Source organism: Phocoena sinus, chromosome 12 (assembly GCF_008692025.1).
Source record: "Phocoena sinus isolate mPhoSin1 chromosome 12, mPhoSin1.pri, whole genome shotgun sequence".
Classification (NCBI taxonomy): Eukaryota; Metazoa; Chordata; class Mammalia; order Artiodactyla; family Phocoenidae; genus Phocoena; species Phocoena sinus.
Genome location: NC_045774.1, coordinates 31400097 through 31414223, shown reverse-complemented (window position 1 = coordinate 31414223; position 14127 = coordinate 31400097). Strand labels below are relative to the sequence as shown.

The window sequence follows — 14127 nt, the reverse complement described above, 5'->3', positions numbered from 1 at the left end:
TGGGTCCTTTCTCTTTCTCTTCTCCTACTGGGACTCCTATAATGTGAATGTTAGTGTGTTTAATGTTGTCCCAGAGGTCTCTTAGGCTGTCTTCATTTCTTTTCTTTCTTTTTTCTTTATTCTGTTCTGTGGCAGTGAATTCTACCATTCTGTTTTCCAGGTGACTTATCCATTCTTCTGCCTCAGTTATTCTGCTATTCCTTCCAGTGTATTTTTCATTTCAGTTATTGTATTGTTCATCTCTGTTGGTTTGTTCTTCAATTCTTCTAGGTGTTTGTTCTTTAATTCTTCTGTATCTTTGTTAAACATTTTCTGCATCTTCTTTCTTTTTCTTTTTTTTTTTTTGTGGCCTCTCCCGTTGCGGAGCACAGGCTCCGGACGCGCAGGCTCAGCGGCCATGGCTCACAGGCCCAGCCGCTCCGCAGCATGTGGGATCTTCCTGGACCGGGGCACGAACCCACGTCCCCTGCATTGGCAGGCGGACTCTCAACCACTGCGCCACCAGGGAAGCCCATTTTTTTGCATCTTCTTGATCTTTGCCTCCATTCTTTTTCCAAGGTCCTGGATTGTCTTCACTATCATTATTCTGAATTCTTTTTCTGGAAGGTTGCCTGTCAACACTTCATGTAGTTGTTTTCTGGGGGTTTTATCTTGTTCCTTCATCTGGTACATAGTCCTTGGCCTTTTCATTTTGTCTATCTTTCTGTGAATGTGGTTTTCATTCCACAGGCTGCAGGATTGTAGTTCTTCTTGCTTCTGCTGTCTGCCCTCTGGTGGATGAGGCTGTCTAAGAGGCTTGTGCAAGCTTCCTGATGGGAGGGACTGGTGGTGGGTAGAGCTGGGTGTTGCTCTGGTGGGCAGAGCTCAGTAAAATTTTAATCTGCTTACCTGCTGAGGGGTGGTGTTGAGTTCCCTCCCTGTTCGTTTTTTGGCCTGAGGTGACCCAGCACTGGAGCCCACAGGGTCCTTGGTGGGGCTAATGGTGGACTACGGGAGGGCTCACGGCAGGGAGTACTTCCCAGAACTTCTGCTGCCAGTGTCTTTGTCCCCACAGTGAACCACAGCCGCCCCCCGCCTCTGCAGGAGACCCTCCAATACTAGCAGGTAGATCTGGTTCAATCTCCTATGGGGTTACTGCTCCTTTCCCCTGGTCCTGATGCGCACACTACTTTGTGTGTGCCCTCCAAGAGTGGAGTCTCTGTTTCCCCCATTTCTGTCGAAGTCCTGCAGTCAAATCCTGCTAGCCTTCAAAGTCTGATTCTCTGGGAATTCCTCCTCCCATTGCTGGACCCCCAGGTTGGGAAGCCTGATGTGGGACTCAGAACCTTCCCTCCAGTGGGTGGACTTCTGTGGTATAATTATTCTCTAGTTTGTGAGTCACCCACCCAGCGGTTATGGGATTTGATTTTACTGTGATTGCGCCCCTCCTACCGTCTCACTGTGGCTTTTCCTTTGTCTTTGGATGTGGGGTATTTTTTTTGGTGAGTTCCAGTGTCTTCCTGTCTGATTGTTCAGCAGTTAGCTGTGGTTCTGGTGCTTTTGCAAGAGGGAGTTAGCGTACGTCCTTCTACTCTGCCATCTTGAACCAATCTCCCAATATGGGTGAGTTTAAATCACCCAGTTTGCTTGTTGTTTTCTAGTTGTCTCATCTGCTCTTTTTTCCCTTTTCTCTTTTTTATTGCATTATTTTATATTAAGAAGTTTTAGGATTTCATCTTAGGTTCATTATTAGTTGTGCCTCTTTTTTATTTTTACTTCAGTGCTTGCTCTAGGTTTTCAAAATATACATCCTTAACTTACAATTGTGTGCCTTCAAATAATATTATGCCACTTCACATTTAACATAAGAAGCTTATGACAATTATTTCCATTTTCCCTTAGTCTTTGTGCTGTTGCTACCATATACTTTATTTCTACGAATTTTATAAACCCCATTAAAAACAGTTATTTGTCTTTTAAGGAGGTTAAGGATGAGAGAAATTCTTTTATTTTCATCTATATGTGTACAGTTTTTAGTTCTCTTCTCATCTTTGAATAGATCCAAATTTCCATCTAGTCTCATTTTTCTGCTGCCTTAACTTTTTCCTTTAACATATCTTCTAGTGCTCGTTGACTGATGATGGATTAATTCAGCATTTATATGTCTGAAAAAAATATTTTTGTCATCCTCACTTTTTTTTTTTTTTTTGCGGTACGCAGGCCTCTCACTGTCGTGGCCTCTCCCGTTGCGGAGCACAGGCTCCGGACGCGCAGGCTCAGCGGCCACGGCTCACGGGCCCAGCCGCTCCACGGCACGCGGGATCCTCCCGGACTGGGGTACGAACCCGTGTCCCCTGCATTGGCAGGAGGACTCTCAACCACTGCGCCACCAGGGAAGCCCCAAGGATTCCCTTTTATTCACTTCCTTTCCAACACTTGTTATCTCTTGGTATTTTTGATAATAGCCATTCTGTCAGGTGTGAGGTGATATCTTATTGTTGTGTTGATTTGTAGTTCCCTGGTGATTAGTGATGTTGAGCATGTGTTCATGTACCTTTTTGGCCCATTTTTAACCAGATTGCCTGTCTTCTTGCTGTTGAGCTTTTAGAGTTCTTTGTACATTTTGGATAACAGTCCTTTATCAGATGTGTCTTTTGCAAATGTTTTCTCCCAGACTCTGGCTTGTCTTCTTATTCTCTTGACACTGTCTTTCACAGAGGAGAAGGTTTTAATTTTAGTGAAGTTCAAATTATCAATTATTTCTTTCATGGATCATGCCTTTGGTGTTGTATCTAAAAAGTCACTGCCATCCCCAAGGTCATCTAGCTTTTCTCTTGTGTTTTCTTCTAGAGGTTTTATAATTTTGCTTTTTACATTTAGATCTATGATCCATTGTGAGTTAATTTTTGTGAGGAGTTTCAGGTCTGTGTCTAGATTTATTTTTTTGCATGTGGATGTCCAGTTGTTCCAGCACCATTTGTTGAAGAGATTGTCTTTGCTCCATTGTATTGCTTCTGCTCATTTTTCAAAGATCACATTGATTACACTTGTCTGGGTCTATTTCTGGGCTCTCTGTTCTCTTTCACTGATGTTTTTGTCTGTTCTTTTGCCAATACCACATTGTCTTGATTACTGTAGCTTTATAGTTAGTCTTGAAGTTGGGTAGTGTGAGTCCTCTGCCTTTGTTTTTCTCCTGCAATATTGTGTTGGTTATAATGTTTATTTTTGCCTTTCCATGTAAGCTTCAGAATCAGTTTGTTGATATTCATAAAATAATTTGCTGGGATTTTGATTGGGACAAATGAGAACTTTTAATGTGTTTGCACTCTTTTTCTCAGAGCTTACATGGCATTGTTATGAAGATTTTTTTGGTTCTCTTTTAAAAACTATTAATATGGTTTATTCTTGTCAGGACAAATAGGCATCTAGATATTGGCTTTGGATGGAGGGTGGTAATGGTTTCTGGAGCCCTTCATGTGATATCAGTTAGGCAATTATTGGGTCAGCTCACACATGAAAACAGCTGACCCACATTAATATTGACCTTAAATTATCACAGTAGGTAGCACATATTCTTGCTACCACAAAGAAGGTCACTTATTTTCTTTTTTATAATCACAGATATAAATTTTCTCTATGTGCTGGCTTGGTATCAGCGATCTCAGGTAATATAAATAAAAGCTGAATCTTGGGTACATACCGTGGATTAATTATGTTACAGCTCTTACAGAGAGTGGAATTGCTTCCTTCAAATTTGTTGAAAAGTTTCTTAAGTCTGTTCTTTTAGGGACACTACTACGTTTGGTGGACTTGATAGCATTTCTCATTCCCTTTCTTTTATATTTTTAGTATTCTCCTAAGAAATTGATTAAAAATTTTCTAGGGGGGGATTCTAAAAAAACAGTGTCAAAGAGAAAGATTAATCTGTCGTTTCAAATAGGTATGATAGTAAGTAACCTTGGTAGACCAAGAAAGAATATTTTTGTCGAGAGGGTGCTGCATACACTGGGAATATTTTTTAACATAAAAAATGCAGACATTTTATTTTTTTTTAACTTTTTATTTTGTACTGGGGTATAGCCGATTATCAATGTTGTGATAGTTTCAAGCGCACAGCAAAGCAACTCAGCCATACATATACATGTATCCATTCTCCCCCAAACTCCCCTCCCATCTAGGCTGCCACATAACATTGAGTTCCCTGTGCTGTGCAGTAGGTCCTTGCTGGTTATCCATCTTTAATATAGCAGTGTGTATTTGTCAATCCCAAACTCCCTAACTATCCCTTCCCCCAACCCTTCCTCCGTGGTAACCCCAAGTTCCTTCTCTAAGTGTCTGAGTCTGTTTCTGTTTTGTAAATGAGTTCGTTTGTATCATTTCGTTTTATATTCCGCCCACTGGGAATATTTTTTGTGTGTACTTTTGTTGGAATGTTGAATGATAAATCATGTACCTTGCGGTGACACATTGAACTGCCATTGTTAACTAGGCTTCAGGTAAAATGAATGCAGTCGTTTATCTTAGAGGTCACTGTGGGAGACAGATGCCTTTATTCAAGTAGTGGTCAAAAGAAAAATACTTTAATCTTAAAATGCCTCTTTCAAGTAAGCTGAATTAAGTCTACTGAAAGTGGGAACACAAAAAATCTCATTGGAACGAAGATATGCATTTCTTGAATTGCTGCGTTCTCGCAGGCCTCTGTGATGAGCCTTCCAATAGGCTTTTCCCTGGGCCAACGTTGATAGTCTGAGGATGCCTTTGTGGAAATCATAGGTGGGGCAAGAATACAGGACAGATCTGGAAGATTCATTTATAAATTTCTTTTTTGGTGATTGGTTAATTAGTTCGTTATTGTAGATAGTTAATATTTGACCCATAGGCTGGATAGAGTCAAAGATGGTAATAATCTTGTTTTGAGCTTGGTTGTCTTGGTTAATAGTAAAAGCATAAACAGAAATATGAAAGTCAGAAGGGAAAATTAACTTTTTGTGGGAAGATTTTTGTGTTTTATATTTCTTAATGTTTGAAGTAATGGGACACTTTATTGTATACTGAGAGAAATCACTGAAGCACATACTTTTTGACCTGAGATGCTTCTTGGAGACTGAGTAATGTTTAGACTCAAATCCAACCCTATTATCTTACTGGTGATGTATCAGTAATGTGACGAGTGATGTTATCTTAAAGCTGACTGGGGTCAGGAAGAGTTGCAAGAATGCTGACTGGGTGGCAGATGTAGAGAGTCGTTTACAGTGTACTGAAGGGTACTTGAGAAGTATTTTTTCACATGAAGTTTGATTTTCCCTCTTAAATTTGAAGAGCCACTAAAAAATAGTTCCAGGTAACACATCTGGAGGTACATCTATACAGTATAAACACTGTGTTGTAAGATTAATAGAATTCTTTAAATATTAGGCAATATACTCATTCATTCTTACTAATAAAAATAGTCGGGCTTCCCCGGTGGCGCAGTGGTTGGGAGTCCGCCTGCCGATGCAGGTGACACGGGTTCGTGCCCCAGTCCGGGAAGATCCCACGTGCCGCGGAGTGGCTGGGCCCGCGCGTCTGGAGCCTGTGCTCCGCGACGGGAGAGGCCACAACGGTGAGAGGCCCGCGTACCGCAAAAAAAAAAAAAAAAAATAGTCTTAACTTGCTCCCAAGTATGGTATTAGTAATGAATTTCTTTATCTTTCTTTTAACAATATCTTGACATATTTAGTTTAGTAAATTCTATATAGAGATCACTGAGTTGAAGCTTACTATCCAGGACTTTTGATCATGGATCTGGAGTACCATACTGTCACTTTTGAGGGGAGAGCAGTTGCTAAGGCCTCCCACTGTAGCGTGTCCAGATGGGCCTTTAACCCATCCCTCTTCTAGGAATGATGGTTATAAGCATAATTGGCCTCAGACATGTGTTAAGGAGAAGTGGTGGGACTCAGAAGGAGGGTTAGGAGCCAGTTCTCACCCTTGGCATATATGCTTTTGTATTCCAATCCCTGTTACGTGTGACGTTAGAAAGTAATGTCCATCTTCCTGTTCACACCCTTTGTGTCTGCCTGTCCCAGACCTGAGGTCGTAAGTGCGGCATTGGGCTTTTGGCTTCTGGAGGTCATGGGTGATATTCCAAAACTGAGCTGAGGTTTAATGTGTGAGCGTTCTAATTACTTCTTTTTTTTCAGCTTTACTGAGATATAATTGACATATAACATTATATAAATTTAAGGTGTACAGTGGTGATGATCTGATACATTTATATGTTGTGAACTGTTTGCTACTTTAAGATTAGTTAACATATCCTTCACTTCACATAATTATAATTTTGTTGTTATGCTGAGAACATTAAAGCTTCACTCTTATAGCAACTTTCAAGTATAGGATCCAGTATTGTTAACTGTAGTCACCATGCTGTACATTAGAGCCCCAGAACTTATTCATCTTATTTCTGAAAGTGTGTTCCCTTTGACCAACATATTTTCCAAGCCTATCCCCCAGTTCTTAGCAACCTCCATTCTCCTGTTTCTATAAGTTCAGTGTTTTTAGATTCCATATGTAAGTGATATCATACAGTACTTGTCTTTTTCTGACTTATTTCACTTAGCATAATACCCACAAGGTTTATCCATGTCACAAATGGCAGGATTTCTTTCTAATGGCTGAATAATATTTCATTGTATATATATACACCACATTTTCTTTATCCGTTCAACCATTGATGGACACTTAGGTTGTTTCCATGTTTTGGCTATTGTGAAATATGTTGTAGTGAACATGGGAGCACAGATATCTCTTTGAGATAGTGATTTCATCTTCTTCAGATATATGCCCAGAAGTGGGATTGCTGGATCGCATAGTAATTGTATTTTTAATTTTTTTTGAGGAATCGTCATACTGTTTTCCATAGTGACTGCACCAATTTACATTCCTACCAATAGTGCACAAGGGTTCCCTTTTCTCTACATCCTCACCAGCATTTGTTATGTCTTGTTTTTTTCATAATAGCCATTCTAACATGCGTGAAGTGATACCTGATTGTGGTTTTGATTTGCATTCCCTGATGATGAGTGATTTGAACACCTTTCCATGTACTTGTTGGCCATTTGCATGTCTTCTTTGGAAAATGTTTATTCAAGTTCTCTGCCCATTTTTAAATAGGATTTTTTGTGTTTTTGCTATTGAGTTGTATGAGTTCCTTATATATTTTGAATATGAACCCTTTATCGGATATGTGATTTGCAAATATTTTTTCCTATTCTGTAGGTTGCCTTTTCATTTCGTTGATTGCTTCTTTTGCTGTGCAGAAGCTTTTTAGTTTGATGTAGTCCCACTTATTGATTTTTTTTTTTTTTTTTTGCGGTACGCGGACCTCTCACCATTGTGGCCTCTCCCATTGCGGAGCACAGGCTCCGGACGTGCAGGCTCAGCGGCCATGGCTCACGGGCCCAGCCGCTCCGCGGCATGTGGAATCTTCCCAGACCGGGGCACGAACCCGTATCCCCTGCATCGGCAGGCGGACTCTCAACCACTGCGCCACCAGGGAAGCCCCCACTTGTTGATTTTTACTTCTTTTGCTTGTTGTTTTGGTGTCATATCCAAAAAAGGCATTGCCAAGACCAAAGTCAAGGAGCTTTTCTCCTCTCCTCTGTTTTCTTCTAGGAATGTTATAGTTTCAGGCTTTAAGTCCTTAAATTCATTTCAAGGTAACATTTGTGAGTGGTGTAAGATAAGGGTCAAATTTCATCCTTTTGAATGTGGATATGCAGTTTTCCCAGCACTACTTATTGAAAAGACTGTCCTTTCCCCATTATGTATTCTTGGCTCCACTGCCAAATATTAGTTGACCATACGTGTGTGAGTTTATTTCTGTGCTCGTGATTCAGCTCCATGGCCTATTATATGTCTTTTTTTTATACCAGTACCATATTGTTTTGAAATCAGGAAGTGTGATGCTTCCAGCTTTGTTCTTTCTCATCATTGCTTTGGCTTTTGGGGGTCTTTTGTGGTTCCATATGAATTTTAGGGTTTTTTTTCTATTTCTGTGAATAAATGCCATTGTAATTTTGATAGGGATTGCATTGAATCTATAGATGGCTTTCAATAGTATGGACATTGTAATGATATTAACTCTTCCAATCCATGAACATGGGGTATTTTTCCATTTATTTGTGTCTTCAGTTTCTTTCATCAGAATCTTATAGTTTTCAGTATATAGATATTTCACTTCCTTGGTTAAATTTATTCCTAAGTATTTTATTGTTTCTGATACTATTTTAAATGGAATTATTTTTAAAATTTCTTTTTCAGATGGTTCATTGTTACTGTATAGAAATGCAACTGAGTTTTGTATGTTGATTTTGTATCTTGAAACTTTACTGAATTCATTTATTAGGTCTTAACAGTTTTTTTGGGTGGAGTCTTTAGGATTTTCTGTACACAAGATCATGTTATCAGCAAACAGAGACAATCGTACTTCTTCCTTTCTGATTTGGGTGCCTCTTTTTTTTTTCTTATTCTTGCCTGATTGCTCTTGCCGGGGCTTCCATTACTATGTGGAATAGGAGTGGTGAGGGTGGGCACCCTTGCCTTGTTTCTGATTTTAGAGGGAAAGCTTTCAGCCTTTCACCTTTGAGTGTGTTAGCTGTGGGTGTGTCATATATGGCCTTTATTATGTTGAGATATGTTCCTTCCGTACCCAATTTGTTGAGAGTTTTTATTACGAAGGGATGTTGAATTGTGTCAGATGTCTTTTCTACATATATTGAAATGATCATATGATTTTTATCCTTTATTTTGTTAATATGGTGTATCACATTGATTTATTTGCATATGTTGTACCATTTTTATATCCCAGGGATAAATATCCCTTGATTGTGGTGTATGATCCTTTTAATGTGCTGTTGAATTTGGTTTGCTAGTATTCTGTTGAGGTTTTTGCATCTAAATTTATGAGGGTATTGGCCTGGGGTTTTTTTTGTTTTTTTTTTCTTATAGTATCCTTACCTGGCTTTGATATCAGGGTAATTCTGACCTCATAAAATGAGTGTGGGAGTGTTACGTCCTCTTCAGGTTTTTGTTGTTGTTTTGTTTTTCTTTTTTTTTTTTGGCAGAGCTTGAGAAGAATTGGCATTAATTCTTCTTTATTTATTATTATTTTTTGCCATTTTACGGTTTTATTAACACAAACAAAACGTGCACACGAGCTGTCTATTCATTTTCTTCGCTGTGCAGCCTGGCGTTGGGCTTGGTGACTGGCCAGCTGGGCTGCTCTCTCCGCAATGGCTTTGTGGTTCTTGGAGGAGACGTTGTGAGCAGTCTCAGCACAGTAAGATTTGTTGCACATCAGCAGTTGGTAAAGTTCACCCATAAAGCCACACTGTCCTGAGCTTTTATTTGTTGGAGGGTTTTGATTACTGATTTACTCTTAAATTTGTTGTTGGTCTGTTCAGATTGTCTGTTTCTTCATGATTCATACGTGAAGGTTGTACGTTTCTAGGAATTTATCCATTTCTTCTGGGTTGTCTGATTAGTGACCTGAAATTGTTCACAGTAGTCTCTTATGATATTTATTTTTGTGGTATCAGTTGTAATGTCTCCTCTTTCTTTATAATTTTGTTTGAGTTCTCTCTTTATCTTGGAAGTCTAGCTAAACGTCTGTTGTTTTTGTTTTATCTTTTCAAAAACACGACCCTTATTTTCATTGATCTTTTCTACTGTTTTCCTATTTCATTTATTTCTGCTCTGATTTTTATGTCCTTCCTTCTGCTAACTTTGGGCTTAGTTCTTATATTTTAGTTTCTTGAGATGTCAAGTTAGGTTTTTTTTTAAGAGTTATTTATTTATTTTGGGCTGTGTTGGGTCTTAGTTGTGGCACGCGGGATCTTCGTTGAGGCATGCAGGATCTTTCGTTGTGGCACATGGGCTCTTTGCTGTGGCCCGTGGCCTTCTCTTTAGTTGTGGTGTGCAGGTTTTCTCTTCTCTAGTTGTGGCACACAGGCTCCAGGGTGCGTGGGCTCTGTCGTTGTGGCGTGTGGGTTCCAGAATGCTTGGGCTCTGTAGTTTGCAGCACACAGGCTCTCTAGTTGAGGCACGCAAGCTCAGCAGTGTGGCGCGTGGGCTAGTTGCCCCGTGGCATGTGGGATCTTAGTTCCCTGACCAGGGATCTAACCCACGTCCCCTGCATTGAAGGGCAGATTCTTTACCACTGGACCACCAGGGAAGTCCCAAGTCCGGGTTGTTTACTTGAGCTCATCCTTTTCTCTTAGTGCAGGCATTTATTGCTATAAACTTCCCTTTTAACACTACTTTTGCTGGATCATAAGCTTTGGTATGTTGTGTTCCCATTTTTGTTCATTTCGAGATATATGTTTTTAATTTCCCTTTTGATTTCATCTTTGACTCATTGGTCGTTCATGAGTGTTTGTTTAATTTCTATATGTTTGTGAATTTTCCAGTTTTACTCTTGTTATTGATGTCTGGTTTCATACCATTGTGGTCAGAAAAAGATACTTGGTATGATTTCAATTTTTTAAAATTTGCTAAGACTTGTTTTGTGACCTAATATATAATCTATCCTGGAAAATGTTGCATATGTGCTTGAGAAGAATGTGTATTCTGGTGCTGTTGGATGGAATGTTCTTTATATGTCTCTTAGGTCCATTTGGCCTCAAGTATAGTTCAAATCCAATGTTTTCTTATTGATCTTCTGTCTGAATGATCTATCCATTGTTGAAAGTAGAGTATTAAAATTCCCTACTATTACTGTAATGCTGTCACTCCCTTGAGATCTGTTAGCATTTACTCAATATATTTAGGTGCTCAGATGTCTTTGCTTCCAGTCATCTGCCTTCCTGGATCCATAGCTCAGTGGAAGGAGATGAAGGACTGACTGGGCATGAGAGATGAGCCCCTTAGTTTTTTTTCCTCGGTTAAGGGAGACAAGAAAGAGAATGAGTGGGAAATGTGCAGCATTTGAACAGATGACAACCACCCCTTTTACAGAAAAATGAAAGGATAATTTAACCTTGATCATCACTAGCAGGGAAGCAAAATGGCCGTAAAATACTAACATCTAGGAATTTACTGTCATAATCCTAACTCTTCCTCGAACAGTTTCCTATTTCTTAAATTGCAGTGATAGCTCTGAAATTAAAAAGAATATTAGTTTTACAAGCTTATTTTAACCATTTCCTAGCAGTAGTAATTGCTTTTGTCTTCATGGGAGGGCTGAGACTTTAACAACCATCCAGGCCAAGGGTTATAAAATTGCTGATCCTATGTGGCTAGTTGATTAGGAAATCTCAATTACCTGACCTTTGGTAGTGGTGAAGTAGAAGCAAATACATCTTGTTGGTGATTTCACATGTCTGAGGCTCCAGGCGGTGGGTATGTGGACTTTAGTAGTAGTAATCAGTTTTGGACGAGAGAAAAACAAAAATCTCATGTAGAAATGGGGAACTTCCAGCATTGCTAGGTAGAATATTTTAAGATTGGGGCTAATGAACTGCTTTTCAACCTGAAGTCTTCAGGAACAGGCAGTCTCCTGCTTCTGCAAATACCAAATGAAAAGCCAAACCAGTATTCTTGGATTTATAGATCCAGTTTACCAGACTGAAGGACACTTGCTCTTTGTAACTAACTGAACTAGCCGGCCCCTGCATGCTGAGTTTCTATGGCAGTATGATCTCAGTGACCTATCTTCTCTATTGTGGAATGTAGGTGATAAGAATGGAGGTGAGCCCGATGATGCTGAACTGGTAAGGCTCAGTAAGAGGCTGGTGGAGAGTGCGGTGCTCAAGGCTGTCCAGCAGTATCTGGAAGAAACACAGAACAAAAGCAAGCCAGGGGATGGGAGCTCTGTGAAAACTGAAGAGGCTGATAGGAATGGCACTGACAGTGACAACAACAGGAAATGAGACCCGAAGGCAGGCAGGCCCCCGCCGCTCCGTGAGAAGCATCCCTGCCTCCCCTCTGCCGAGTCAATGGACTAATTTGCATTGTGCTATTTAAGTGTCTCTTGTCCAATCTGTGGAGATTGCCTAATACTTTCATGATCGATGTGTTTGCATTCCTGAAACACAACGGAAGAGAAATGGAGTGCTGGGACTATCAGAGGAAATTAATTTATGAAGGAAGAATGGCCCAGGTTTTACTTGCCCTCAGCCGAGGCTCTGGGAGAGAGTATTTTGCGTGATGCCTCGCGGACTCAAAGGCCATGGAAGGGGCCTTGCCGTAAATGGAATACTACCATTTATATTGCTTAGCAGGGCATTTGACTACTTTATCTGAGGCCAAAACACACACAGAGCTAGCAAGTGCTATGATTAAAATGATCACTGTTGAAATTATTATCCATATAGCTAGTCCATAATGTTTCATGTTTGTCCTATGTGTGCTGTCGCTATGCAGTGATCTTTATTTACAGTAAGTTTGTTTCACGTAAATGATATATTTTTGGTGAAATGCAACCTTTTCTATAAAATGTGGGCAGCATTTTAAAGGTTTCTTTTTAACTCTCTTTTGATAAGTCAGTGTACCATATTTAATGTTTTTCATTGGCATTTGTATGTAAAATGTATCATATAATTTTTTTTCCATAGGCCAGAAACCTATTGGAATCCGGGACTTAATTAATGAAGCTTTGCGTCGAGAGAGGATGGGTCTGCAGTCCAAAGTGAAACAGATAAAGGAACTTTTATTAAAGCCTGAGACTCAGGCCAAAATTAGGAGGGAGCTTTTTGAAGGAAGATTCATTAACAACAGTAATGAAGGAAATGATGTTGATTTCAGCGCAATTTTGACGTAAGCTCTACTTTGCTATCATGGTACCAGAGTTTATGAAATCTTTTCAGCTCATTAAATAGCTCTTTGGTAAATACCACAGAAGTGTTCTGATAGAGTCTGCACAACAGCAAACCAACATTGGTAAGGAGTTAACAATTTCTTACCAAAGAAAACTGATTCTGCACTGTTATTTTTAAGCTAGACTTGTGTTTTAGAATGTTTATCTCTATAATACCGAGATTCATTTTATAGAAAGGACTTCTTAATTAGCCATTGTGAGATGTTCGTTGGGTCCTCACAAATAAAATATACAGACTGTGGAAAATCATTTACAGACAAAAAGAAAAAACAGTATTTTAAGGGTAACTTGTCTCCTGTTGACATGATTTTTGTTGTTAAATCAAAAGAAGCATTGTTCACATGTATCTATGCCTATTGTTACTTTTAATGAGACTTTGAATGTTTATTGATCACTAGTACTTGAATGAACATTTATAAATGTAATTATTGCAGTCACTGGTTAAGAATGTTTTATAATGTCCGTATGTATTACTTTTCAGTGATCAAAATGTAATTTGCTTTTTTTTTTTTTTTTTGCGGTACGTGGGCCTCTCACTGTTGTGGCCTCTCCTGTTGCGGAGCACAGGCTCCGGATGCGCAGACTCAGCGGCCATGGCTCACGAGCCTAGCTGCTCTGCGGCATGTGGGATCTTCCCAGACCGGGGCACAAACCCATGTCCCCTGCATCGGCAGGCGGGCTCTCAACCACTGCACCACCAGGGAAGCCCTGCTTTTTCATTTCTTAATGAATGTTTGGGATTTTTATTTTCTACTTTTCTGAAGATAAGCCCCCGGTCTTACTGTATCCCTCATAATCTGAATTTGTTTGCACTGGTTCATTTTTAAAGAAAATTCTTGAAAAGTTTCCCTCCCATACGATAATCACTAGTAACAGCTTTTTATGTAGTCAGTGTAAAATTGCTGCTACTAAGAGATTATGATGGAGGGGGAAATTATTAGAGATCAAATATGTAATCATTTTAAAGATAAAATCCAGTTTACTCATGGATTTTAACTATTTTTTCACTGGGTAAATTATACTACATTTATTTATAAGTGAGTTTATGCATTTTCATGCCCGTTAATAAATGTATTGTTTTCCCTTGTTGCCTTTCTTCATTTTTTTTTTCTCACTCTTAGAAGCTGTTGGATCTTTGTGAATATAGTGAAGTCAGAAACAGGCGCTCTGATAGTTTAGTGTTTCTTAACTTTTACGTTTTTGTCCTTCATGCTAAGATAGCACAGCCGGGAGAGCACCTTTAACCTGAGACCTTTAAAGCTCTTCAAATCAGTCAGCTTCACAGAGAA

General features: G+C 39.5%; 1 protein-coding gene across 2 annotated transcripts in view; it reads left to right on the top strand.

Annotated features, from left to right (window-relative positions):
* AKAP7 (A-kinase anchoring protein 7) overlaps positions 1–13925 on the top strand; it is a 138210-nt gene extending 124285 nt beyond the window's left edge. The window contains exon 8 of one of the 2 annotated variants that reach the window (XM_032651566.1): positions 12576–13925. In XM_032651566.1, coding sequence (XP_032507457.1) covers positions 12576–12781 — 206 coding nt within the window. In that variant the 3' untranslated portion in view covers positions 12782–13925. Of the gene's footprint in view, positions 1–11694 lie in introns of both variants that reach the window. The other variant, XM_032651568.1, reaches the window with a different exon arrangement.
* The last annotated feature ends 202 nt before the right edge of the window (positions 13926–14127 follow it).